The sequence below is a fragment of the Aedes aegypti genome, chromosome 2 (assembly GCF_002204515.2).
Source record: "Aedes aegypti strain LVP_AGWG chromosome 2, AaegL5.0 Primary Assembly, whole genome shotgun sequence".
NCBI classification, from domain to species: Eukaryota; Metazoa; Arthropoda; class Insecta; order Diptera; family Culicidae; genus Aedes; species Aedes aegypti.
Genome location: NC_035108.1, coordinates 218,493,576 through 218,520,881, shown reverse-complemented (window position 1 = coordinate 218,520,881; position 27,306 = coordinate 218,493,576). Strand labels below are relative to the sequence as shown.

The 27,306-nt window shown below is 38.0% G+C and overlaps 2 protein-coding genes across 3 annotated transcripts in view; one reads left to right on the top strand and one right to left on the bottom strand.

Annotated features, from left to right (window-relative positions):
* LOC5573556 (TRPL translocation defect protein 14) overlaps nucleotides 1-12,928 on the top strand; it is a 93,782-nt gene extending 80,854 nt beyond the window's left edge. The window contains exon 11 of the mRNA XM_021844021.1: nucleotides 12,813-12,928. Within this exon, the coding sequence (XP_021699713.1) occupies nucleotides 12,813-12,835 (23 nt within the window). The 3' untranslated portion in view covers nucleotides 12,836-12,928. The remainder of the gene's footprint in view (nucleotides 1-12,812) is intronic.
* A 3,067-nt stretch (nucleotides 12,929-15,995) lies between these two features.
* LOC5575625 (melanotransferrin) overlaps nucleotides 15,996-27,306 on the bottom strand; it is a 48,098-nt gene continuing 36,787 nt past the window's right edge. The window contains exons 4-7 of one of the 2 annotated variants that reach the window (XM_021844018.1): nucleotides 17,701-18,481; nucleotides 16,638-17,476; nucleotides 16,412-16,566; nucleotides 15,996-16,134 (exon numbers count right to left, since the gene is read on the bottom strand). In XM_021844018.1, the coding sequence (XP_021699710.1) occupies nucleotides 16,124-16,134; nucleotides 16,412-16,566; nucleotides 16,638-17,476; nucleotides 17,701-18,481 (1,786 nt within the window). In that variant the 3' untranslated portion in view covers nucleotides 15,996-16,123. Of the gene's footprint in view, nucleotides 16,567-16,637; nucleotides 17,477-17,700; nucleotides 18,482-27,306 lie in introns of both variants that reach the window. The other variant, XM_021844017.1, reaches the window with a different exon arrangement.

Below are 27,306 nucleotides of genomic sequence, written 5' to 3'. Positions count from 1 at the left end.
TTTTGCCCCGCTGATTCGAACTTTTGCCCCACTATGGGCTAAAAATTGTTTCCAAGCATTTATGCAAAAACTAATACACTACAAAGCATCCTTATGATAGGCCTAGAAACGCCCACACATAAAATATTAAAAAAGATTTTATCTTCAGTTGGTTCCAACGAAAATTACAATATTCACGTCCAAAAACAACAAATAGCCATAACTTTCCCAAATCTCAATCGATTTTTATGATATTTGGAGTGAAAGTCTCATACTTGAATAGCATTCGAGCCACCATAACATTTATAAGTATTGTTTTGAATTTAGCTAGAAATCTTAAAAACAGGGTGTCGACTACCTGGAAAAACCTGGAAAGTCAGGGAATGTCAGGGAATTTATTTTTGACCTGGAAAGTCAGGGAAAATCAGGGAATTTCACTTGAGGTCAGGGAAAATATATCAGTACTACAACATCAAACGAGTTTATGGTCTGCATAGTAATTGATCATGCTAAATCAATACACCTTCAGCATGGTTTTGCTTTGTAGCCGTGGACTCTAACCACTCGACTAAGGAACCAGGACCCAGAAAATTCTTCAGATATTCTGAGGATGATTCTCACCCAATTCTCAAATCATTGAAAAGCAGAAATTTCAGGAATATCATTTGAAATAATCTTGATAATCTATTGACAATTTGTGATATTACTTAGAGATACTCGTAGATGAATTCTTAGAAGAATTCCTCGGAGCATTGCTGAAGGTACGACAATTTTAAGAGAAACATTAGAAACCTTCTAATCAGCGCATTGTTCAAGCCCTGAATGCATTCCGTTGAGAATATTTAGATATTTTTTTCGGGGAGAAAAGCTAAGGGTAATTCATATCGTAATCCTAAAATATTACCTAAAAAAATACCTGTAATGAATCATCGTGAAACATTATCAAAGACATTCTAAGACAAAAAAAAATGAAAACAATTTGAAAAAAATCTGTGTCATATTGAAAAATATTTTTATAAGTATTCCTGAAATAATTCTAGGAATTCCAAATGCTATTTTTAGAAATATTTGAAACTGAAAGAAATTCTCTAACAATTTTTAGAGAATCTTGGGGATGAGGAGCTTCTGGAGGAAATCTTTCAAGAGTTCAGTGAGAAGTATTGAAGGAATATCTGGAAAAATATCTTAAGACTTTCAAGAAGAATTTCTGAGCAATCAATGTGGAATTCCTTGAAGCAATTCTCCAAGAAAGTTCTATGACAATGGCTAGAATTTTGCCTAGAAAAAGAAATAGCCAAATTTTAGGATAGCTTTCTTCCACTAAAAAAGTATGGTATAAAGTCCAAAATTTTCATTCATGCCTAAAATTTTAAATTAGGTCTGAGGTAGTTCACTAGCTGAGAACATCTTTTTCATACGGATCTTCAAGTTTGAAAAGTAAATAGATTCTCAATTGGGTTGTTTAGTGAAGAAAAATTCACAGTTTGTTGCAGCTTGATCGAAAGAGCACATCATTCTAAGTATAACACGATTTTATTGCATTCCAATAACTCAATGTTGATATTATAAATGATTAACAAAAATTTCAATCCGTTGACTCAATGACGTTTCAATTTACACAATGACAGTTCGTCCCGAAGTAAAATTTGCCGAGGGATAATTCAAAAGTGATTTCCATACTAATTTCAAACGTGTTTTAAAAATAGTTCCAGGTAACGGAAAATTGAAAATTGAAACTTTGGATTCTAGTTCAATTTTTAGCGTAGATTCGGAATATGTAAGAAAATTGATACCCCTGAACAAGCCAATTGTCCAGTTTTATCACATCAACTTGAATAAGCGGTCAAGAATGTCATCTGGCAAGTACATATATCCCAATAAAGTAAAATCTTTTGATCAGTTTATTCATACGACCTATAACATAAACATCATAAAAATCGTCGAATATGTATCTTGTAGAAATCGTATTTCGGTTCAAATTAACCAACTCGGTGGTCTGGAACTTTTCTGGAAAATGACTGGAAGGTCAGGGAAAGTCAGGGAATTTTATTTTCAAAATTGAGTCGACACCCTGAAAAAGAAACTCTTGTCGCGCTCGAACTTTTGCCCCACTTTACTCTTTTTTTTTGCCCCGAGTGTTCTCTTACGCCGAGGATCTGGGATCGATTCCCATCCCCGAGATAGTCACCAAAAATTTCAGTGACGAATTCCTTCGGAAGGGAAGTAAAGCCGTTGGTCCCGAGATGAACAAGCCCAGGGCTAAAAATCTCGTTAATAAAGATAGAAAAAAAAAATCTTCAGCATTGTTTGTTTTGTGAGTTCGATCCCCTTATGTTCGCTGTTTGGCTTCTCCAGGTAAAGCTTAAGAGTTGCGAAATACGGAATATTTCCGAAATGCATGAATCCTCTGAGCTGACGATTCTTGTTATTTCTTCGAATGGTTTCAAAAGCTCGAGAAGACGACCGGTTATGTTCCACTCATACCCCGTCAATTTTTTTACCGTACAAACTTCTCCTACGTAACATACTACATAGCTACATAGCTAGCCTTTGGTCATGCATGCGCCTTATCTTGTAAAATGTGGAATTCCAACGGGTAGGTACGTCCTGTGGGGCCTTCCTTAGCCGAGTGAGAAGCCAGCTCTGTTAGTGGGGACGTAAATGCCAAGAAGAAGAAGGGTACGTCCTGTAATAGTTTTTCGTTTGGGTAATTCATATTTCCCCTAATACTACTAATACTTCTGCTAATTTGGAACATGCCAACGTGGCATGATGAGTGGTAATGAGTGGCTAAAGTGCGTTACAATATTGCGTGATTTTGCAATAGCGTCTTTAACAACCTTCTGACAGTCCATACCGTCGCGAATTACGAGCTGGAGAGAATGCAGGAAGCAGCCAACGTTCGCTAACTCGGTGTCATCCAATTCTTTCACCATATTGGCCGCTGTTGGCGATACTCGCCTTACCGAGTCTCCAAGGACTTGCTTCGCTAGTCCTGGACTAGCACCGAGTAACACTAATACGCGGAATAATTTCCAACCGGACTTTGCCGGTTTTCTGTATTACGGACAGACACTAAAAACGCGCCGGAGATAAAGTTGGCTATTTTGCTCAACACTTTGTGGAATTTGGACTCAATGTCATCGATCGACCAAAGCAACGAACGACGAAACGTGCCTTGTAGTAACGTTGCTCGAACACCAAAGGTTCATCAATGTGTACATCCAGCGCTTCTGGGTCGTCCTTCACAAACTGTCGCTATCATGATCGTAATCACGGATAAACCGCTCCAGCGCATCCAGCATTTTGATCAAGCATTTGCGTTGATGCTTGCTCAGTGCCAGCTGCTTCTCCTCTTCGACAGGCATCGCAAACGAAACGAAAGGAAACGATAGTTTCAATCGAACGCAAAAAACCTTCCCAATGTCCGATCTTCTTTACTACAATGGAGTAACACTCGCCTTAGTGCACTCTCAAGCGCAAAATTATTCTTCCCACAACACGCGAAACGTTTGCAGATGGCAGAAAATGCTTCGAAAGTTTGCTTTTACACACCCGCGATCGAAGCACTAGAACCGATAGTAACCATCGGTCACCCAATGTACACTCAAAATAACCCAAGTAACCATAAGCCCTAATAATAAGCCCTTAATCAGCATCATAGATGCGTACATGCATTATAATAACACCACAAATGCTTATACACCTTATAACAGCACTTCCGCTGCATAGAAACCCTATTACAGCATCATTAATGCTTCTAAGCCTGATGCATAAAGGCATTAAATAAGCACTATATTGGCTTTACATTCGAATACAGGGCATGTTTAAATGCCATCCAGTGTTTTGACAGATATACCACGTGCTTTGTGTTTGCATATAGTGGTAAGAGGGAGTCAAACATAAATCTTCTCACTACTACAATTGCAGGTTTTATGACGGGGAAAAGTGATGGTTTAAATTGGTCACTTTTCTTTCCAATACTATTCATCTTATGTGGCCGTAGGAGCAAAGGAGCAGGACAACATCTCAACAATACGGGTGTCGCAGGTTCGAGACGCAAAATGAGGAATTTCATCATCATAAAACGAGGACTAAATGAGGCAATTGCAAGTCCTCTAAAGGATGAAAACTACCAAAACGAATATGTCTAATACAAAGAAGTACTATCTGTATCATTTTATTACATGTTTTGCATACTATTAGAGGTTTCCGTTTTCATTCATTCATTTATTTACCTAGTGTACCAGTTGCTTTGCCGCATACGCGAAAGCTCTCTGGCTGCGTACGCGAAAGCACCAAATATTCGCCCTAAAAACCTGGCGAAAACAACTGACTTTTCTCACGTGGTCTTATATCAGCATTAGTGGTGCCGAGAAGCACGGTCATATGTTGGCACTATAATGGCACGCTATTTCGCCTTTTCTGGCATTATAATAGCATTATATGCGTATATAAAACTGACATGCATCAAATGATTATCCTATATGCGCATATAATGTTGTTACCGTGCCGCATTATCGTGCTTACTGGTTACTTGGGAATCCACACGTCATTGCTACGTGAAAACATACGTAGTTTTTTTCCATCGCACTTTTCACGTAGCACTTACGTGGATCATTGGTAACACAGAATGAACGCATGAACTATTGAACTTCGTCTGTTCCACCGGCGTTACACGTCAGACCTACGTGGAATATCCCGTATGTTTTACTTAGCGGTTTGATAGATCCGAGAGGATTTTCCAATGGAAGTTATCAATATAATTTAATGTAAACTACCCTGGTACTGGTTTCTGGAAGCTTCTTGTTTTCCAATTTGACATTAAGAAAATTAAATGGAATTTAAATATTTATTCTATTCAATCGCTACACGTGCATTTTTATTCAAATAACCAATTACACATTTATCAATTCACCGACAGTGCACAAGTATTCGCTCTTGTTTAAGTACCCCGCTAACACTTAAAGCCTATGAATTAACAACTGACGGTATAAATATGTCAAATTACTGCTTAAATTTGTTGGCCATTTTATAATAGTTTCAATCGCAGTATGTTTAATTCGCCTTCAACAGTGTTCCGTGTTCCAGTTTACTGCATACGCTGTAATGATGTAACATCAGATATAAAACACAAATTAATATAGAAACCTCAGAAATCCAAACTATTTTTACCTTGAAAACGAGCTCCTCGAGGTTTTACAAAAAAAAAACTGGACATCCACTTCGCTTTTGAACACAACACCGAATGAATGCGAAATGTCAAAATGAATTCAAGTGCCGATGTGAATTTCATGTAGCTATGATAGGTTAGCCATGGTAAGCATTACTGGGTCATCACTTGGTGTTAAATAATGGTAAGGTAAATATTACCTTAGCCAGGTGAGGTCGAGACAAAATGAATTTCAAACGATCTACGTGATTTTTCACGTAGCAATGACGTTTGGATTATTTTGAGTGTACCGTCGCAAAATCGCTTGCGATAATTAATTATCTCCCACGGCTGCCTAAAGGCCCAAACGCAATGATGGCGGAACGGCAACGGAATGCGGAACCGGTTCGCCAGTATGAACTATAACATGCTTATCGACTCAGTGTTAATTCACTTTCATTCGTTGACAGCTCAGTCGAGATGGTGTGATTCATGCTGGCGAACCGATTCCGCTTTCCGTTGCCGTTCCGCTATCATTGCGTTTGAGCCCTAATAGTAGGTACCCGTTTTGGTACTATCACCACACTGAAACAAGCGTTGCAGTAATGAGAACCATGAACGTGTTTTTAAATTTACAATTCCAACCACGATTGAGCTATCATGAACGCTTTTTGTTTGCGTCTTGTTCCCTCTCAATCCAACCGCGTCGATAGCCGAGCGGCTAGCGTTCGCGCTTGGCAATCGCCAGATCCTCGGTTCGATTCTGGTCTGCTGCAAGTTTTTAACCATGATATAGTAATTTTTACTATACAAATGGTGCCATGGTAAAATTGAATGCACAAAATATTCTAAATAAATGCGAATTTAGTCTGCACAAATCAAGTGGCGTTGTGTATTTAATTTAACCCTCTGATATAGTATTTTCAACCGCAACGCTGTTCTCAGTGCATGCACGAAACAGTCACCGAAAATGCACTGATGGAAATCGATTGCTGTTTCCAAACACCCACGAGGTTTATCTGCCTTGGTACAACCTCCCAGCGCACTCGGGTAGTTCTTCGTGAAGCCCAAGCAGGACGGTTCGATTTTGTGTCGTCAGATAGGTTATGCTCACGGTATCGCGCGTGGTTTCGTCGCCGAAGATTTTTTTTTTCTGTTTTGGAGCGTCTTGCTGGTTAGGTATTTGGGAAGGCACAAGCAAGACGGTTTGTTTTCGGGACGCCAAGAAGTTTTGCTGTCAGTGTCAGTTTTGTGTTCAGTCGAAGATGGATTATCAACTAGTGAGTTCGTTTCATGCTTGTGATAACACATTTTTTCTTGAAAGCGTAACTTTTAAGTAATATTAAAACAAACTTTGTATGGTTCGTCACTATAAGTGTCGGCATTATGCTTTTTTCTTATACAATTTCAATATACATATATTTTTCTCTTTTTGACATTATTGAAAATTATCTTTTGAATTGCTCGACATTGTGAATGTTGACGTATTTTTTAAAACTTCGACCATATCGAGACAAAATGCACAGTAATACTCATATGTAATTTTCAAACAAACTATGTATAGTTCGTCACTACAAGTGTCGGCATTAATCCTGTTTCATATAATTTAAAATATATACATGTAATTTTCAGTTTTCGTCATTAATAAAAACATCTTTTGAATTGTTCGACATTATAGATGTTGACGTATTTTTTAAAGCTTTTACCAAAAACTTCTCGAGACAAAAATACAAAACTAGCTTTAAATATAAGTCGTATATTTCCCCCTTGTCCATGGATCGCATCATCGACCAGAGGTGACTCCCAGATCTTTTCCTCCCTCACTAATAAACATCCTTCCCGTGGTGATTGTGGAGATACAGAGGTATTCTCGGTCTCTAGAAGCAACAATCATTACACCCTAACATTCCTTCCCCATCCCAACTGACTGTAAGGACTTGGTCAGCGCCGTTATTGATCAATAATATTAGATCTGCTTAAATTGCACTTCGAGAGTAAGCGGAAACCCATCCCTTATTCATTTGGATCGTAGTGCAATTCTTACCAGTTCCGATCAATCACGGAGTAGCAACCATAGACATGTACAGTCAGTCTATGCTATGCTATGCTATGCTTGGTACAACCTCCCAGCGCACTCGCACTGTTTGTTCGCACAAAGCAATAGAGATTGCCAGATTGAATGGCAGCCACCACCGATGACTAACGCGGGCGTTTGGTCTGATTACTTTTTCACTTTACCGAGCGGAATCATTTCTCGGTCTGAATTGCCTTCGATCCGGCTCGAAGGACCAAATGTTAGCGATACTCGCCTTGCCGAGTCTCGAAGGACTTGCTTCGCTAGTCCTGGACTAGCACCAAGAAGAACTAACTCGCGATACAAGTGAACGAACCACAGACTTTTTCTAAGTCCCTTTTTACGGGAGACTTTGCCGTTTTTTTCTGCACTGAAATGATCACCGCACTCGACCAAAGAGACGAAAGCTGAACGTAGTGTCTAGTTCAACGTGTATTCTTCTACTAGGGTTTTGTTCTTCTTCGTCGTAAGCGCTATTATTCATCGTATCAAACTTTAAATGTTCCACTACGGCGGATATTCAAACTTACCTTCAACATAGATTCATTATCCAAGTGTAATTTTGTGAAAGCTGTTATGGTTTGTACACTTGTACACCAAAAATGCAATAAAACTACTGTATTTCGGTAAATAACTTCAGTTCAATTATCCACTTTGCACTTTTTCACCGAAATCGCATGGACGAACCGATTTGAGAGAAATGCTTAGCTATCGACTGAGCCACGCCACTTTCCAACACAAGTTTCTTCCCGCCCCCGTGGGTGACTTACTTCGCCGGGCACTTATTTTCACTATGGAAAACCTTCGTACTTCTTCACTGAAGGGTTTCATTTCAATCACACGCCGTAAAACTTCAATAAATCACCAAATTTTACGAAATTTCCTCAACCGCCGCGTATAATTGAGAATGTAAACAAAGTTTAATCTGTCGTACTGAGAAAAAAAAAGCTTGTGCGCATCAATGTGTGCGCGACGCTCGATGTAAAAATACGGTTTCTTTGATTGTGTTGTTTTCGCTGTACTGTGAGCAAATGCCATAATTGTACGGTCAAAAGGGATTGTGTTCATATGTTTGGGCTGAGTTTTGATAACGAACAATTAATTTTAAAGGAAATTAGTATATTCCATCATGCTGAAGGAATGGAGGGAGATGCCAGTAGATCTTTATATTCTAGTAAAACATTTTATTATAGCGTTGATATGTTGTGTTTTAACCATTCAATACACACAGTGAGCCGTAAGTTGTCAGACGAATCTGGAAACTGATTGCGACGGAGTTGAAAACGATACGACGGACTGAGAATACAGTAAGATGCATTTTCTTTGTATTATTTCCAAAAAGAGATCAAGATTTATCAAAATGTTATTGTACAATGCTAAAGCCGTTTTGAGAAAGAATTGTTTGGCATCGGTTTGTATCAGCATCATTCACTGCAATACTGGGCAAATTGCAGTTTTCACTGATCAATGCTTAATACGATGGATACTAGCACATCACCCTAAGTTCTATTTACAATTTTGCTGTTCCTTCTCCAGCCTACAGCGTTGCTGAGTGACCATCGGCTACCTAATGTTCGGTCAGTAAATATAGATCTTTCACTCTCTGTGCATTCGTGCTTAAGGCGAGAGGAGAGCATTGTCGGAGTAATTTGGATATGATGAATTCATTGAATAAAAATAAACTATTTACAACTATGGGCCATCTCCAACAGCCGCATTGTCGCGTAAGACGAGATGCACTTCGGTAGTAGAGAAGGTCCAGTTGCCTAGCATCTCATATATTTTGAGGCCGATTCTCTCTCCGGTGTGCGATCAAGAGAATTCGTTAGTGTTCAAGATTGCGTGTTCCAGTTGCTTCCTGCTTCATCGAACCAATGGGCGATTATTAACCTTCAGAAGCTAGTCATAGATTTATTGTTTGTGGAAGACCAAAATTTGATGTTAGTCGTGTATGAATTGTATACACCGTCTTGAGGTAGAGTGCTCTTGATCATCCTTTTGCACCTTTCATACATTTATGGTAGTACAGTTGATGAGAAGTGTTTTCAGCTGGGAACCTACATAATAAAAACGTAAAATGTTCAAAGTAACACCTAATTCAAATGAAGAAAACATAAATAACAAACCTTAAATTTCGGCTGCAGCTTTGCCATTAAGCGAAGGAATCCCGTATCTTCATCCATGGACACTGGCACTGGTTGGTGATCCAACATTATCATTTGCGCAATATAATTGGTTACTTCTTTTGCTTTGAACGAATTCGAATCCCACATTTGGTTGTCAGCAAAGCACTCCTGGATTGTAGGCTGAGATGAATCCGTCGCCGATTTCGAAACTTTGGGCTCAGCTTCTTTCTCCCGGTAAACACGATGCGAAGCCGAATGTTTCTACAGGTGATTAATCATATTTGAATTCGTAGCCGCTTTTCCAGAACCACCTCGCGAAATCTGGCATTGCAATCAACACATTTTGCTCGACGGCCGTTGTCGATTTCCACAAAAAACTGTCAAATCGATGAACGTTTGTTTCCGGCCATTTTATCATTTTGCGTCGCTTTTTAAGACAACAGGAAAAGCACACTAACCAGTCGGACCGATGCGCGAAAATGAGAGAACATGGAGTGACATTAAGAGGCGCGTAGTGAGAGACCGAAACAAGAGAAAAATAAAGAGGCTCGATTAATGCAAAGAGACGACACATTCTCTATTTCACAGGCCCACTGCCTGATTGGAACAAATGAAAGTTAATCCAGGCTTAATTAAATTTAGAAAGATAACCTAGACTTAATATATCAATGGAATTAGCCGAATATTGAGACTCTATTCGGCCGAATAATAAAATTTCATCTAAACGGTATTCGGCCGAAGGCCGAATAGTGCTATTCTGTACATCTCTACTTCTCAGTGCTACAAAAACACATTACTTTTCAGTGCTAAAAATGGTACTTTTCAATGCTACAAAATAGCACTTTTCACTACAGTGACCCCACGCAGTTGAATCACCCACAATTTATGAATCAGCAGACTCCAAAAGACAAAATTATTATCAAACTTGTCACAAAACATCACAGAATTATTTTTACTGATAAGAAACTAAGTGTAAAAGTAATTCTGTGATGTTTTGTGACAAGTTTGACAATAATTTTGTCTTTTGAAATCAGCTGATTCATAAATTGTTGGTGATTCAACTGCGTGGGGTCACTGTACTATGTTTCTACTATTGATCCCTTTCCGATCCTTGTTTCGACCCGTTCCTTCGATTGTTGTTGGACCTGTTAGTGAAAGCTAGCGGTGGCAACCCTTCTTGGACACCGTCTTGGGAAAAACCCTCTGAAGGTCTTTTCTTTTTTCGTTTATTCACTAAACATATATGCAACTACGGACAAAAGGAAGGGTGAATCTCTGAATTCACAACTTGCTTCCAGTGAGTGTGATTTGGTCACTAAACGTGGCAAAAATGGAAAAAAGAACGTTTTTACGGAATGCGCGCTCTCTTCCAAGGGTGAAATGGTTAAGCCTGATTTGCTACTGAAAAGGAATCGCTAAAGAAATTTCTCGCCGATTCCTTGCAGAAATTTTCTACAGCGACTCCCATTTGAACTGACAGTTCTTTTCAACTGCGTACTGCGATCAGAAAAAAAAAACGCATTCTTGATCGATTCCTTGCAGAAATTTCCCATGCATCAAGATAGGCCGAGAAATTACTTGTCAGCAGCGAATCAGGCTTTAAGGCCGGTTTGCTACTGACAAGAAAAGGAATCGCCTATCTCGATGCGTGGAAAATTTCTCCCAAGAAATGGTCAAGAAAATCACTTTTTTTCTGATCGCAGTACGCAGTTGAGAAGAAATGTCACTTCAAAGGGGCTCTCTGTAGGAAATTTCTTGACCCTTTCAGTCAAGGAATTTCTTTACTTTTCTTGAGCGAAACAGCATACTTAGCTTTAATGTTGATAACTGCATCGGAATGAGCAATCAGTTCAATGCTTTAGACAAATTTTCCGAACACCTAATCGAAGTAGCCTCTAGTCCAGGCTCTTTGATTCAAGTGAGGAAACAAAAAGTGCTGCCTATCGTGATCAGTTGTTCCGAATTTGGGGGATTTAGGCAGGAGATCTTGAACCCCATTAGGGGAATCAAGGTTCTCCTCCAAATCGCAAAGAAAAGAGACTGTCGCGTTTTTTTCGGAATCTCTTAAAGATCGCGAACTTCTTTCCTAACATCTTGAAGAGAAGAAGCACAAGTTTTTTTTTACTTATGGAGACAAAACTGAACGTTTGTTCAAAGACGTCTTGAAAGGTCTCTCTAGTGAAGAAATCAAAAATGGAATAAATATTTACTTGGATTTTCCCTAGTCCAAGTAATCATTATGAAAAAGAGAACCCAATCTGGCATTCTTCGGAAAGGGCTTTCTCAAGAATATTATTTAGTTCACTTTAACAAAATATCGTGTGGCAGATACGATGATACTTTCGGGTTTATTCTACGACTGGCGTGAGGTGACAATTGTCGGTCTCGTATAGCGAGGTGACAATTCTCGACTCGAGTGAAGTGACTCTTCATTTGATTTGCACGGCGAGTCACTTCATTCGATTCGAGAATTGTCACCTCGCTATACGACACCGACAATTGTCACCTCACGCCAGTCGTAGAATAAACCCATTTATGTCACAGAAAAGTCAAGGAAATTTCCATTACGAAAAGATCCTGGACAGATCGAAAATCGAACCCAGACACCTGGCTTTGCTTTGTTGCCACTCGGCTAAGGGGGCAGGATCCGTCATCAATTTTGGAATTTTCAAAAGTAGTTTTTTCGTTCAAAGTCAAGAAAATTTACAGGAAAAAGTGTTCACTGTATTCAATTCTCCAACCACAACACGGTGAACACATTTTCGACGAATAATTTTCAGTTTTGAACAGAAAAACTGCTTTTGAAGTTTCAATGATGACGATGATTACGATGACGGAGCGTTGAGCGTTAACAAAAGCGATCTCAACAATATTAAAGTCTTAGAAAAAGCAAGACTTATGTTCGATGTGCGTGTGACACGGGAACAATTCCAGAAACCTTGAGGACATTTTCAGAACTCCACTCAGTGCCGTCGGTGCCAAAAGTGAGGTCATGGTACAAAACATTGCCGCATGGATGCTAAATGCATGATTTGCGGTTTGTTTCTGATCAAATTTTTGGAGGAATGTCTTTAACCAAAAATCTTTTGACAAATGTGAAAATTAAACCGTTTAGAATCAAAGCCGTTTTATATGGAATCTGTTCTATAACCAGAAAATAGTGAATGTGATCTTCGTAGCTGTGCGGTTAGTTTCGTAATCGGGTGTAGGTGCGGGTGCGGTTCTCGTTTCAGCCTTCGAAACTACTCGTGAGGAATGAAACTGTGCCATTGAAGCATGCTTGTCCGTTGTCTAGTGTTAAGTTGCAGTCTGTATAGCTGAATACGATGTCCGTCTCATTATGATACCGATGTCAAGTCAACTCTTAAAAATTTTCTGTAATTCCATGAATCTTTACTTAACGAAATTATTAAATACTAAAATCCAAAATAAATAGAAGTTAGAGTCGACATTTAACTAAAATTTTCTTCTTATTTTTCAGATCCATTCTACAGGGCTGGATAAACTGTCTAGATCCACCCCGAACGTTTTTAAAATTTTATATATTTCATCTGTGCTCAAAATAAAAACTTTTTGCTGTGTATTAGCTACTTCCTAGATCTCTTGCGTAAATTAAATCTATGTGCCTTTCTCGGTTCGGTCGCTATAGTACATCTTATTTTTACCAGAAAAAGTAACGCAATAATTTGCAATCATTGGTCTTTTACAATATTTATAGGAAAAATAACCGGTAGAAAATGAAAGAATTCATTGTGGATCGTAATTGATTCTTTCGAAAAGTGAAACAGGATGGGAGCTGTAAACCATGATGAATGTGCTGACTTGTAAACCGTCGACCGACGTGGAGGTGCTACTACATATTTGGAAGCTGACGTGTCGAGTTTGAGAAGAAATCTCAGGTATGTACAACTACAAATGGATGATATGAAAGACTAATCGAGTGTTTCATATCATCCTACCAGCTTAAAAATGCAATACTTGCCCTGCTGGCAGTGTTGCATTTGAACGCGTTTAGTAGGCTAAACGAGCAATTCAAAAATTTGAACCCATTGGAACTGAAAATTGAACGCGACCTGAAAACTGTCGTCATGGCAGACAAACGACATATTTCAATGCGGAAGTTTTGCAAAGACGTTAAGAAACATTTATAGTTCCATATATTTGTAATGATTGGAGTTAGATGTTCTGATGTAGTTTTTCTTTCATGTTTTTCAATTCAATGTGCATTTTAAAGTGAACAGGCCGTTTATGAGCAGGTGCAGAATCTTGCACGAGAGTTCAATACCAATGTTCTCGTGCAAAATTGCAATGCAATGTTCTCGTGCAGGCTCAAGCTGTAGTTTCAATCCGTATAAACGCATTATCTGCCCAGCTTGAAGACTGCCGGCTGCAACCAGCTGGTATCAAAGTTCCTTCCACAGAACCAAATTTGTACAGTTTGTTGGATCTCTCTTCTATCAATATTCCCAAAATCAACAGAAACCGTATTAAGTACCCGGGTAGAGGTGAATAACAAAATAATCACCCCTATTCTTGTTTACGTACGAATGCGCTTTCGATCGAAAATCCTGTCGCATTCTCGTTTACGCCAGCAAAATCAAATGGGCAATGGATTCGATCGAAAGTTGGATCCGCCGTAAACAAGAATGAGGGTGAATGGTAAAATAAGAATAAAAATGTTGCAATCATATCTAGTTTAACCATTATTATGTTATTAATATATGACATTAAATATCTCATCAATAGCAAAACATACTATCATAGCAAAATTTGTCATTGATATGTTATTCTTGAAAGTCATGTAATAAATAATCAATAACAAAATATACTACCATGGTAAAATTTGCTATTTGTGCAAAAATACTAAAAACATTAAATATCTAAAGAATAACAAACATCGCCATCATAGTAAAATATGTTATTATTTTGATATTTGAAAACTTTATTTAAATAATTCATGAGAACAAACCAATATCAAGTTTTGACATTAAAGCTCATTTTACTATTTGTATGATATTCATTAAAGATTCAAAAAGCAAAAGTTGTTTAGCAGGAAAGCTAAAAGTTCATTTTTTAATCATGCTAAATTTAGATATTAAGGCTCAAGACTCCATCATTCAATCATCGTCAATCATCAAAAATTGAAAACCAGTTTTTTCGTTCATATCTAAAGAAATCCTCATAAAAATCTATCAATGCATTACAGATAGCAAGTGTAATACATTGATAGATTTTTATGATCATTGCTTCAATTTTGAGCAAAAAAACTGGTTTTGAAAATTTGTAAAACGATGATGGTTATTTTCCTCTTAAAGTCAAAGAACTAAAATTACCGTTATTTTGATCTACTCGTGAATAGCTTATTTAGTTATTATTTTGTTATCAATATTAACATAATAACATATTTTGTTATTTACGGTTGCCTATATTTTTGCTATTATTTTGTTATTACAATAGCAAAATATGTTATGATTTAGTTTTTATGCCATACAAACTCAGTTATTATTTCTGTTATTTTATCTCTTATCTCAAACTAGCAAAGAACAAATTTTGCTATTCAAACATTCTATTTTAACGGTAAATTTTGTTATTCTTTTGCTATTTTCCTCTACCCGGGTAACGATCATTCAAGGATTTTTTTGCAAGTAGGTACAGCAGTTAAGTGTATTATTTGTTTCCAAAAAATAGTATGTTGACTTCGTTTTCAACGCTAAAGCTAAGTATGCTGTTTCGCTCAAGAAAAGTAAAGAAATTCCTTGACTGAAAGGGTCAAGAAATTTCCTACAGAGAGCCCCCTTTTAAGTGACATTTCTTCTCAACTGCGTACTGCGATCAGAAAAAGTGATTTTCTTGACCATTTCTTGGGAGAAATTTTCCACGCATCGAGATAGGCGATTCCTTTTCTTGTCAGTAGCAAACCGGCCTTAAACTTGAAAACAAAAATGTTTAGAAAATTAAGCAAAAGTCCACGTAGGTAATAAAAAGAGTGGAGTTCAAATGATTTTAATATTGAATCAAACTTTTCAAGTCCTGGAATAAGAGTCTACTGGTGCTTACTTTCAAAATATGACTGCTAAATTGAACAAAATCCATAAAAATTAAGCTTGAAATGGATGATATCCTTTATCATTTCTTGAATACAATCTTTCTTGGGCATGCTTATCGTCGAAAAAGTATAACTGTTTTATTTCATATCTTCAGCATCAAAATTAATCCTTTTTAGATCTAGTTTTTAACCAATGCCATATAATATATAAAGTAAATTGTACGATGGCTATTGTTTGAATATATGTGGACGTTATTCAATGGAAATAGAACTTCCCGGGAAATACAAGAATCCAGGGAAGCAGAAAATTATTTCCCAGGAAATGCTGATTGAAAACCCTAGTAATCCATGAATATCTTTCTAAACCTCCCAAACTCGCTACTCAGACTGTTTGACCAACCTCTCCATCACCCCGAAAAATTACTCATAGACCGCCCATAAGTGATGAAACATTTTGCAGCCAATTTTTGACGCTTCTCTCCCCATCGTAACATATTTGTCACAGAATCAGTGAGTGATCCATCCCCCAAAAAGCTATGTTGTTAATTAATGATCCATGAATAAAGATAAATTTTGGGTGGTTCCCATAGATGTCATCGTTCACATACAACAAGAATGTTTTATAAAATATCATTTAATGTTTATTACTACGTAGCAAGAATAAATTTCGTTTTACTTTATTATAAATGTATCCTCACTCTGGAATCGAGTATGTTTTGTCATTGCATTCCTAACTTCCAGGAGATTCAGTTTTGCGCTGCAGATAACAATTTAGATAAAATGCGTTAGTGTGTTCCACACTAAGATCTAATAAAATGCAACATGCGTAGTGTAAAAAATGTTTAGTAACCTAATATGAACAAATCTAGGACGGTTGGTGTTATTCACGTTTGTACATTATTAATCCTAAGGACGGAATGTCGTTTCGATACTTTTCTTTCGAATATATTAAACTATCTACAGTATTATTTTGTAAACTAGTGCTATTATTAGCAAGGCCACATTCAAAATACTCAATTTCAAATAGCTCGCACCTGCATGACAGTCGGTGATACGTCTGGCTCTCATGAAGTCTGCCCCCAGATAGGCATCAAACCAGCGCCTATCGCCCGGAATGAGACGCAGCTCTCTTGTGGCATCCGAGAATATTAGATCATGGTAGGGCGGATTCGAGTAGAACAAGCTAAAACTGAAATTTTGAAGCAAAAGAAAATTAGACTACTGAGCAGGAAAATGTTGCAAAAAGTTTCTTCAAATTACCTAAATTCATTAGCATCCCTTCGTCCGTAGAACTGTTGAGCATAGGTGAAAAGATTGATGAAGGCATTCAACTGGGTTGCGTTATAACTGTGGCCCCCTCTGGTCACTATGGCATTGGCTTTTACTTTTCCTAGATTACACTTTTTGTACTCATTCACTTCCGCTCGTGTACCATCCGGACACAGCAATTCGAAGTCGTCGGGAAGTGTGTTTCTGGCCCACCATTCGCGCTTTTTACCACCCGTATTTTCCACAACCGTTGTATGGCGTACAAATGCTACGTGTCCTCCTCCTTCTACCAAACAACGGAACGCCCCAGTGTTGCCGTAATAATCTTCAGATGCGTCTCGTCTGCAGTAGCGGAAGCTGCTTCCATGACACAGATCACATAGATTATCGTAAGGCACTCCGGAATTGTACTCGTTGCTAATTGCGCCAGGGACGCACGATTTCGCGAAATATTCGGCAGCTGCTCGAATGCTGTCACATCCGTAAGGGCGGATCCATCCGTTCGAAATGAGATAGGCCATGGGATAGATCCACCCGGCGGCAGTATTTATACCTGAATGGCACGTGTACTTGTTCTTCAAATACGTCAATTCCGTGTCCGGATCGTCTTCCTTCGCTACGGCCACGACGTAATATTCCGGCTGACCGAGGTCATACACTTCCGACATGAACGGCAACAGGTCGTACTTCAACCCTCCGGTGTAGACGTCACTGGCATCCAGCACAATGACGTCGGCTTGGCCCGAGTTCACATGGCGCATGCAGTCCACGTGCGAGTGGGCTTTGAAGCATTGCATCTCCGGTTTGATGAGTTGGGCTTTCAAAGCAGTCTGGAATAACGGAATCAATTAAAAAACATTTGAGAAGTGAGAACAGTTGCATGATCAGGCATTGATCGATGCTAGCTCACTCGCGTCAAATTTAAGAAGCGGTATTAACCATATTTTTCAATCTCGTAAAAATAATTATAGTGCATTAAAAATTAGCTCAATTTGGCTTGAAGCATGTCTAATAAAAAAATATCCTACTACACGTACAAAAATGTATCACTTACCCGCATCTTGATGCACTTTTCCATCTCTGCTTCCGAAGTAACGCACAGTGTCATCCGGCTAACAGGGCACGATCGCACTCCGTAAATGTAGTCCAAGCCGCTGCCCAAATAATTTTGGAAATTTTGATTATTCTCCTCGATCGGTGCAAGGTAGCGTGCTGTATCTTGGAACATAAGATTTAGCTGTTTGCCATATCTCCTCGATTCAAACAAGTCAAACTTCTCGTAAAATTGTGTTTCGTTCTGTTCGTTGAAACTGCGTTCGTCATTGAATCCACCATAGCTGTACCGTTCAGTGGTGGTCGTTGTAAAACGGTTAAAGCGATCATCTGCACGACCAGCATCATATCGATTGTTAGAATTGTAACGATCATTCTGGTTACGATACCGATCATCCAGGCTACTCAAAGTGCTATTCGATCGCTTGGTCTTTGATGAATATAAATTCACTACTTGAGTGAAGAACTTTTTGTAGCGACGCCTTTCAGCAGTACTCCTGGCCGAGGATACGACCATCGCATGAGACTGTGCCAAACCCCAATGACATTGCCGGTATTCCGAAACGGGTTGCCTCGAGCCATCCTTGCACAGCAGTTCGAATTGATCTGCGGTGACTCCATGTACTAGACCACTTTCAACCATTTCATTCACTGTGGTGTGTTTTAGAAACGCAACGTCTCCTGCTTCCAACAAACACTGGAAAGCACCTTCGAAGCCTGCATACGGATCGGAAGGCGTACATTTGCCACCGGGGACCTTACCAGTGCAGAGGGAGCACAATCTGTGAACAAAAAAATGGAATAAATTAATGCTATTAACTCTTTGTCTTTGGGCTGGGAACAATATGAGACCTCAGAGCACTTTGGAGATTTGCAACTTTTTTGTCAGTAAAAATCATTACGGAAATTTAAGCACATATATCTCAGCAACAGCACCATATAGAATCATACTACAGTCATCCCACGCAGTTGAATCACCCACAATTTATGAATCAGCTGACTTCAAAAGACAAAATTATTATCAAACTTGTCACAAAACATCACAGAATTATTTTTACTGATAAGAAACTATGTGTAAAAATAATTCTGTGATATTTTGTGACAAGTTTGATAATGATTTTGCCTTTTGAAATCAGCTGATTCATAAATTGTGGGTGATTCAACTGCGTGGGGTCACTGTACTATGTTTTCAAAGTAGCACTACTTCTTCTTCTTGGCATTAACGTCCTCACTGGGACAGAAGCCTGCTTCTCAGCTTAGTGTTCTTATGAGCACTTCCACAGTCATTAACTGAGAGCTTTCTTTGCCAAAGTTTGCCATGTTCACATTCGTATGTCGTGTGGCAGGTACGATGATACATTATGCCCAGGGAAGTCAAGGAAATTTAAATTACGAAAAGATCCTGGACTGATCGGGATTCGAACCCAGACACCTTCAGCTTGGTTTTGCTTTGTAGCCGCGGACTCTAACCACTTGGCTGAAGAAGGCCCCTACTAGTAGCGCTACTATAATACGCATAATTAGTTGATAATTTCGCTGCAAGATGGCGCTAGATTAGTAAATTTTGCATACTCTATGAAGCCCATAAATTAGTTATGACGTCTTGTATTTCAGGATTCTGAAGATTAGGAAGTCAGTTCGTATCGTACCCTCGTGCTATGCGTAAACAAATGCTTTCTGCTCTCGGGAGTTTTTATAACTACTTAAGCAATAAAATAGTACTTCTCAGTGCTAAAATTTATAATCGTTCTGGCACTAAACCGAATAGCGCCTTCCGCTTGTTTACTAGTGCGCTGTATGGCACATCCGATGCCCTTTACAGCGCACTACTTCCGTCATTAGGTTTAACGTAGGTACAGGAAAGGCAGCACTAGTAAAAAAAAAGGAAGGCGCTATTCGGTTTAGTGCCAGAACATTATACATGCACTCAAAATAAACAACTTGATGAGATACGCGTTATGGAACTACTGTAGTAAGGACTGAAACGTGAGTTTCGTGAAATTCAAGCCTACTACTATTGCCATTCCAAGTTCTGGAAGCAGTCTCTAGCCCAGGCTCTTCGATTCAAGTCAGGAAACAAAGAGTACCGTCAATCATTGTCAGTTGTTACGAATTTGGAGGATTTAGGCAGGAGATCTTGAACTCCATAATGGGAATCAATGTTTCCTTGCAAATCGCTAAAAAAAAGGAGACTGCTGCGTTTTGCCGGAAACTCTTAAAGATCGCGTACTTCTTTTCAAAGATCATGAAGAGAAGAAGCACATGTTTTGTTACTTATGACGACAAAACCGAACTTTTGTTCAAGGCCGTCTTGAAAGGTCTCTCAAGTGACTATAAGTGACCTGAAGAGATCAAAAATGGAATAAATGATTTACTTGGATTTTCCACAGTCCAAGAATCATTATGAAAAAGAGAACCTAATCTAGCGTTCTTCGGAAAGGGGTTTCTCAAGAATATTATTTAGTGCACTTTGATAAAAGTGATCTAAATAATATTGAAGCTTTAGAAAAAGCAAAACTTATGTTCGATGTCCGTGTGACATGGGAACATTTACATAAAACTGGAGTAAATTCCCAGAACCCTACTCAGTGTCGTCGATGCCAAAAGTGGGATCACGGAACCTAACATTGCCGCATGGATACTAAATGCATGATTTGCGGAAATTCTTCTCACGCTAAGGAGGTCTGTCCAGGGAAGGAAGATACCAAATAGTTTGTATGCGCAAATTGCGGGGGCAACCATAAATCTAACTTCGGTGCTGGCCCTTTTCGCAAACAAATCGTTGAGGCTCGTACCAGGTAGATGAACGGCAAAGTTTTTTGTAGCCGTAATTCCCCAGGCAGAATCTCATTTTGCAGTTAATGATCGCTTGCTCAATAATCATACCCATCAGGTAAATTATAATCATGCTCATTCAAAAGCTAATTTTCTTCCGTCGGATAACCGTTTAATTTGGAATTATTCAACGAATATCCTATGCTTATATTGTCGCAGGTAATTTCAGTTCCTCTCCTTAGAATTTTCTTCCTAAGAGTAATCGTTCTATTTTTTTGATTAAATGGAAACACCCCTGTTTATGCCGCCACAGGTAACTTCTATTCCGTCTCTTCATCAGCGCAAAATCAGAAAATCATCAGAAAATGCACCTACACGGAGCCACAAATCAACCCAATTTTGACTTCTTTTGGCGCAATCCCGCTCTTCCGTGGGATAACCCAAATTTGGATAAACTGATATATAGCTATCGTTAGGTAGTGTTCTCCTTTGACAACAGCGAAAAAACAACTCAGTGCAAAAAAATCTATCCAGCGTTAGCTTTCGAAGTCTCTGTAGTGGGTTAAAACATCTTAGGTAAACTCGAAAGCAGTCTTCCCATGAACAGAACCGATGTGCAACTTTGGTTTGGACCTTGCAACTTGTGTTGAACCGCAAACACGCTTCGTCTCTGTACCAGTGTTTCAAACCAAAACCGGTACATGTGTACTTCGGTTCAAACTCAGGTTCAAATAATGGCACAAAGCAGTCAAACGGGGAACGGTTGAAATCCACGCGGCTAAATTTATACGATCATATATGGAACTTCTTGATTCAAATCGCGAAATCCTTGAGGCTTGAATAAATGTTTTATTTAAGCAAATCAACTAAGATCAATACTTTAAATAACATTTAGCGGTGACTTTATGAAAAAACAAGGATTTTAATATATCATACTACAAGACACGATAAGTAGAAATTGCTAAGCGTGGATATCAACTGTTTTCCGTCTGTCCGTTTGTGTCATCGTTGTAAGCCTCGGATGCAATTGAAGGTTTGCACCAAAATTTGAACCGCGGTTGCAACCGAGGTACAAATGGACCGGTTTTCGAACCGGCGTTAGAAGCGAAGTTCACTTTACACATGTTTGGATTTAGGTTCAGGTTCGAGCGTTTCGGTTTGCATACGAGAACAAAGTGCAAGAAGAGTACGAAACCGCCTGAACCAACGTGTTCGTTGTTCGTTTGGGAAGACTGCTCGAAAGAACTCAAACTTGCCTTATTCCAATGAACTTCAACGATGGGTCGGTGCGTCTCTCTCTGTTTTTGACAACATTGTTATGCATTAAACGCAGTTTACCCAAATTTGAATTTAAAAAACTTATTCTTTTGGTAGTCTGATTTCTCCGTGTACTTTTTTTAGTAACTTGGCTTCCTCTGGTTTTGATTTTTGAACTGAGCAATTGAATCCTAGGACAGGACGTGACAGCTCAACTAAGACTGCTAAGACTGCCCGTTGTTTTTCAGCCGATAACCTTGACGATACAAAAGCCAGTGCTACCAGTATCCTTTAAAGGCAAATCTTGTGAACATATTCAAATATCAAGACTCATAATTTTGTTGTTTCTTGCCCGCTTCATTCATACAATGCAATAAGAGGATGCTAGCTTATATAAAAATCAGGTTTATATTCAAAACCGGCGAGATTCAATTATGTATTTTATATTTATTTTTGCATTGTAAGAGCACATGCGGTAAACATTAAATCAAATATAAATAGATTTGAAACAAAAACTTTCATGAAAAATTTCCAAACTTTCAATAAAAAATCCATCTTATGAACTAGCAACACGGCAAGTTTAGCATCAAAGTGCCCTGTTGCAATCCAACTCAACGATGTGAAAACGACCAATGAGAAGTGGTCTTTTTTGATTCGTGATCAACATCCCACCGCAAAATCGCTAGTGTTTGGAGGTGATTTTAACCTCCAAAATGCGAAATCATCACCTCCAACTTAGTTCTAATACCCACCGTTATATAAATTATGGTGGCTCGTCGATCGTCGTAAGTTTCTCGTTAAACAGTCAATAGGCAATTGGTTTCATTTTTGTACTTTGACCTGACACATCTTGTCTTAGATTGAATGAAACGATTGATGCAATGTTCAAAACCACCACTATGGCAATACTAAATATTTATTTGTTTATTGGTCTTCGATTTTAAAAAACATGGCAAGACTCCAATTCCGTGGAATTCCAATCTAAAAGATTTCTGAGCTATGTTAAAGTCGTACAAGTGATACACGTTGTTCAACATTTCACAGAATACATATAGTGGATTGTTTTGTCCATAGGCCTATTCACAAGACGTTTCCAATCAGCTGATCGGGAAGCTCTTTGACAGTTCTTGTATGGAAATGACAGCCTCGTGTTAGCACCGGTCCTCCACCGATGTAAACAAATGCATACACGGACCTGTCACACGAAAAGGCCTATACTGAATACGATGCATCGTTCGTCAGAAGCAGTGTTGATAGACTCACACTCAAATGTCAATCAATACACTCTCCCGTGAGGGCAGACTCATTAGAGATTTGCTTCGCAAATCTCACGCTTGAGATTTTGACGCAAAATCACTCAATCAACTCAACCCGTAAAAAAATAATTCAGTCGCAAAACCCGTCAAAAACTCGTGAAACCCGAATGTTATTGTTTACATTAGAAAGGACTACAATAATTTTACCAGACTAACAAGAAATTATTGCACGGTGTGTTTCGTAGAACAAGTTTATTACAAAAAATAGGTAAGTCTGAAACTTCTCCACAATAAAGTCTAGGTTTCTCGCGTCGATTTGCTGCTAAAACCAAAATAATCGATCGGGGGGTCCAGAGTATTTTTTTCTTGTTTGATTTCGAGAGACTTGCACATATGTTTGAATTTGCCTATCTATGTGTTTATGTACATTAGGGCGGTTCAAAATTAAAAATGTAACCCCTATTGGGACAAAGATAAGTTCTCTGCTTTGGACACTCATTTATTAATTGAGAATTTGCTTTGCCAATCGTTCATTAATGTGTTTGTATATTGCGAAAAATATTCACGGCGGGTGAGATCGAACCAAACATCCTTAAAAAATTGACGTAATTTATAAAAAATTCAGGTTGCTTTTCCGTCAATTACATCACGGTGTGTTTCGTAGAACAAGTTTATTGAAAAAAAAAGGTAAGTCTGAAACTTCTCCACAATAAAGTCTAGGTTTCTCGCGTCCATTTGCTGCTAAAACCAAAATAATCGGTCGAAGGGTCCAGAGTATTTTTTTTTGTTTGATTTCGAGAGACTTGCACATATGTTTGAATTTGCCTATCTATGTGTTTATGTACCTACATTAGGGCGGTTCAAAATTAAAAAATGTTTGAGAATCCAATCTCCCATATGTTCCTTACCATCCTTACTATAAAAATAGTGTTCTGTGAAATTCGCAGCTTTCTAGGTGGTGATTTAAGGTGGCCCAAAGACAATGTAGGTTTATATGGAAATAACTATGAAGAAATTTTGAGGTATGTTCCAAACACGCTTGTACTGTAATGTAAGTACAAACTTATTATCCCATTGTAAAAGCCAAACCATAATAAAGAAATTTGCTGAGGAGAGAAATTCAATTCGACAGATAGCAGAAGAGATATTCATGAGTTTGTTTGCTATTATTTAGCTTAACCCCTCTACCGGCAGCTTCATTTTTTCAGCACAAAAATATATTTGAATCGCTATAACTTTTTTGGTTCTCTATATTTTTCCACAATGTTTTCACAACTTCTCAAAAAACTCTTCTACTTTTGGAATCTATGTCGGTATTGACCATTGGTCAACTGGGTTTAAAGATATTTCAGTGTTCCTTGGGGGACCGACACTTCCCATATAAAATTTCAATATGATGTTTTAAGAAGTTTTCAAGAGCTCTTTACGGCTAGAGTGGTACCAAAAACATAAAAGCTCATTGCTCAAAAACAGTTACACCGATTTGTTTAATTTCTTCACTTAGACTTTCATCAAAGTATAGTTTTGAAAAGCGAATAACCGAATATGAGAAAAAATCTGTAGCCAGAGATAATTACGAGAGTTATGGCTATGCGTCGGTCCCCCAAGGAATTTTCGAATATCTCCGAATATAGATGACCAATGCTCAAAACCGATACAGATTCTGAAAATAAGAGAGTTTTTTGAGAAATTGTGAAATTTTGTTTCAAAAATATTGAGAAACAAAAAAGTTATCGTGATTTGAATATTTTGAAAAAAATTAAGCTGCCGATAGAGGGGTTAATATGGGGTTATAGCCCAGCAAACAAGTACAAAAATCCCAAACCCATTTTAGCCTCATGATGTTAGTTTGTGATGTTTTCATAAGCACTGTGCCATTAAGAAAATAACATAAAAAATATAAGATTTGAAACTTCTCAAATACCATCCAAATTAGCGTATTTTTCAGCACCATGGGGCAAGTTTATTACATGCCTTGTAGCAAGGTTTATCACATGTGAAGCCCTCTACTAGTTAATTCGAATAACTGAAATTGTGTTGTTTGAAAGGCGGATAAGTCACTTTTGTATCTACGAGTAACAAGAGAAATCTCGCATAATTTATGATCTCGTCCTAAAAGCCATAGCTTGTCATTACTGAGCAAACGAATGGATTTACACTTAATTTCACAATGCTACGATGAAGAGAAGATCCTTCTCTGTCTCCCAGCGGTGACAGTTTTTATTTTGGTCCGTTTATCTGCTTAATAACAACGAGCTACACACTCGGTTATCAATGGTTTTAAGGGTGCATATACATAGAAGCCAAACCTCGAATTTTCCAAAGCACAAGACTAGAGAAGCAGACAACCAGTAACACACTGGTCACTCGCTGGTGGCGACTAATCAATAAAATGTTCAACGCAAAAGGTTGTCAGGTTCTCAAGATACAAATCTACAAACAAGCTTTTGAAAATTCGAAGTTTGATATCGATGCATCTTCACCTTAGGACGAGATCATAAGTTTTGCGAGAAATATTTCCTAATAACTTCTTACATCATTATGACCAATTTAAGTACGATTTTCAAGGTTTTTCGTGGAGAATAACTAAAATGACGTTTGAGACAGTCTTGCAATTATGCGTAAGGTACCGCGGGGCAAGTGGGTAAATGGGGTAAGTGAAAACAATTGATATATTTTACTGAATATGTGAATTAACATTTCAAACTCATGCGTAAACCTTTGAGGTCATTGAGAACATTACGATAGGTAAGAGATTTCTGAGATTTTTCAGCCATTATTGCATAATAGAGTGAAAAATTGTTAACCTGTCAACTGTTACTCCGTAACAAGTTGGCGGCGTACAATCTTATTTTAATATTTTCAGTGGAAAAAAGTTGCGGAAAATAATTTCCTGTACCACTTCTTAGTTGTCCTCTGTGACAGTTTCAAACTGCAATAAAAAAAGTTTTAGAATTATTTCGACGTAGACCTAAAAATAACTAAATTTAAACACCGTCAATTTTCTTATCAGGTGGGGCAAGTGAAAAGTTTATCATTAGAGATTGAATTTGTGTTTTCTCTTTAAGTAGCCATAAGTAAACATGATTCGCAATTATCATAGAAAAACATAACGTGCTGATAATTCAAGAAACACTATACTCAAGCGTTAAAAGCTATTAAAAATCATGGAAATTCTCTAAAATATGTTGCCAAACATTACAATATCAATATGTCTACTTCGGGCAGCCAATTAAAAGGAAGACGTTGACTGAAAAGTTGCAATATTAGAGAACATACGGAAATCTCGTGGAATGTCTATGTAAAGCTAGTTCAAAACATAAAAATGGGGTATAGGTCTATCCACATAAAAAAGACCCTAAATACGTTATTAAAGGATTCCGTTTGATTTCTCCCGAAGAGTTATCCGACTTTCTCAAAAACAAGTAACGAGCGGTGGAAATTCTACAGAGCAGAAATGCAATTGCTGTCCTATAATGTAAGAACTAACATTGGAAATCTTGCAGTTATAATGTTGTCGAATCATTTCAACTAACATAACTGAACAGAAGAAAATTGAAGTGAAAAGAATAACATTTTCTTTGTTTTTCTTTGTTTACATGTTACTTATGTTATTGTTCATTGAGAAGCTTTAACAAGTGTTGAAGCTAATAGAAATCGTGAATATAACTGTTTGTTTTTGAATTTATTGTTCAAAACGGTGAACTTTTCCCTTGCCCCACTTTTGGGGCAAGTGAAAAGCAAGGAGACATTTTTCAGAAACTTTTTCTGTATTTTTTTCTTCAATTTTTCATAAAAATCAATTTCAGCATGCTGCTTATATATGGTGGGAGTCAAGCTAAAAAATATACACAACCTCATTTGTTTCAATTTAAAGTCTCTAGAATTGGAAGAATCTCAACTATGCGAATTCCATTACCCACTTGCCCCACGGTACCTTATATCATATGTCATTAATGCTTATTACAGCTCTTTTGAGCAAGAACAACTTTACCTTCCAAGCCAAATGGTTTGATGTTGCAGTTTGTGCCGTATCTACGTTCAACGCAATGTGCGTCGGTACAAAAACACATATCGATGAATACTTCACACACAAAAAAAAATGTTCTGGACCCCCCGACCGATTATTTTGATTTTGGTCGCAATTGAAAGAGCAAAGTCTAATTGTTTTAGTTCGAAATTTCAGACTTACCTATTTTTTTGTAATAAAGTTACTCCACACAGACACCGTGATTGCCGTGTGTGAGTTAACTGTGGAAATACGAGACAATGGGCCGTATGAATAAAATGTAGTAAAGTTGAGTTTACTACATTCTCGG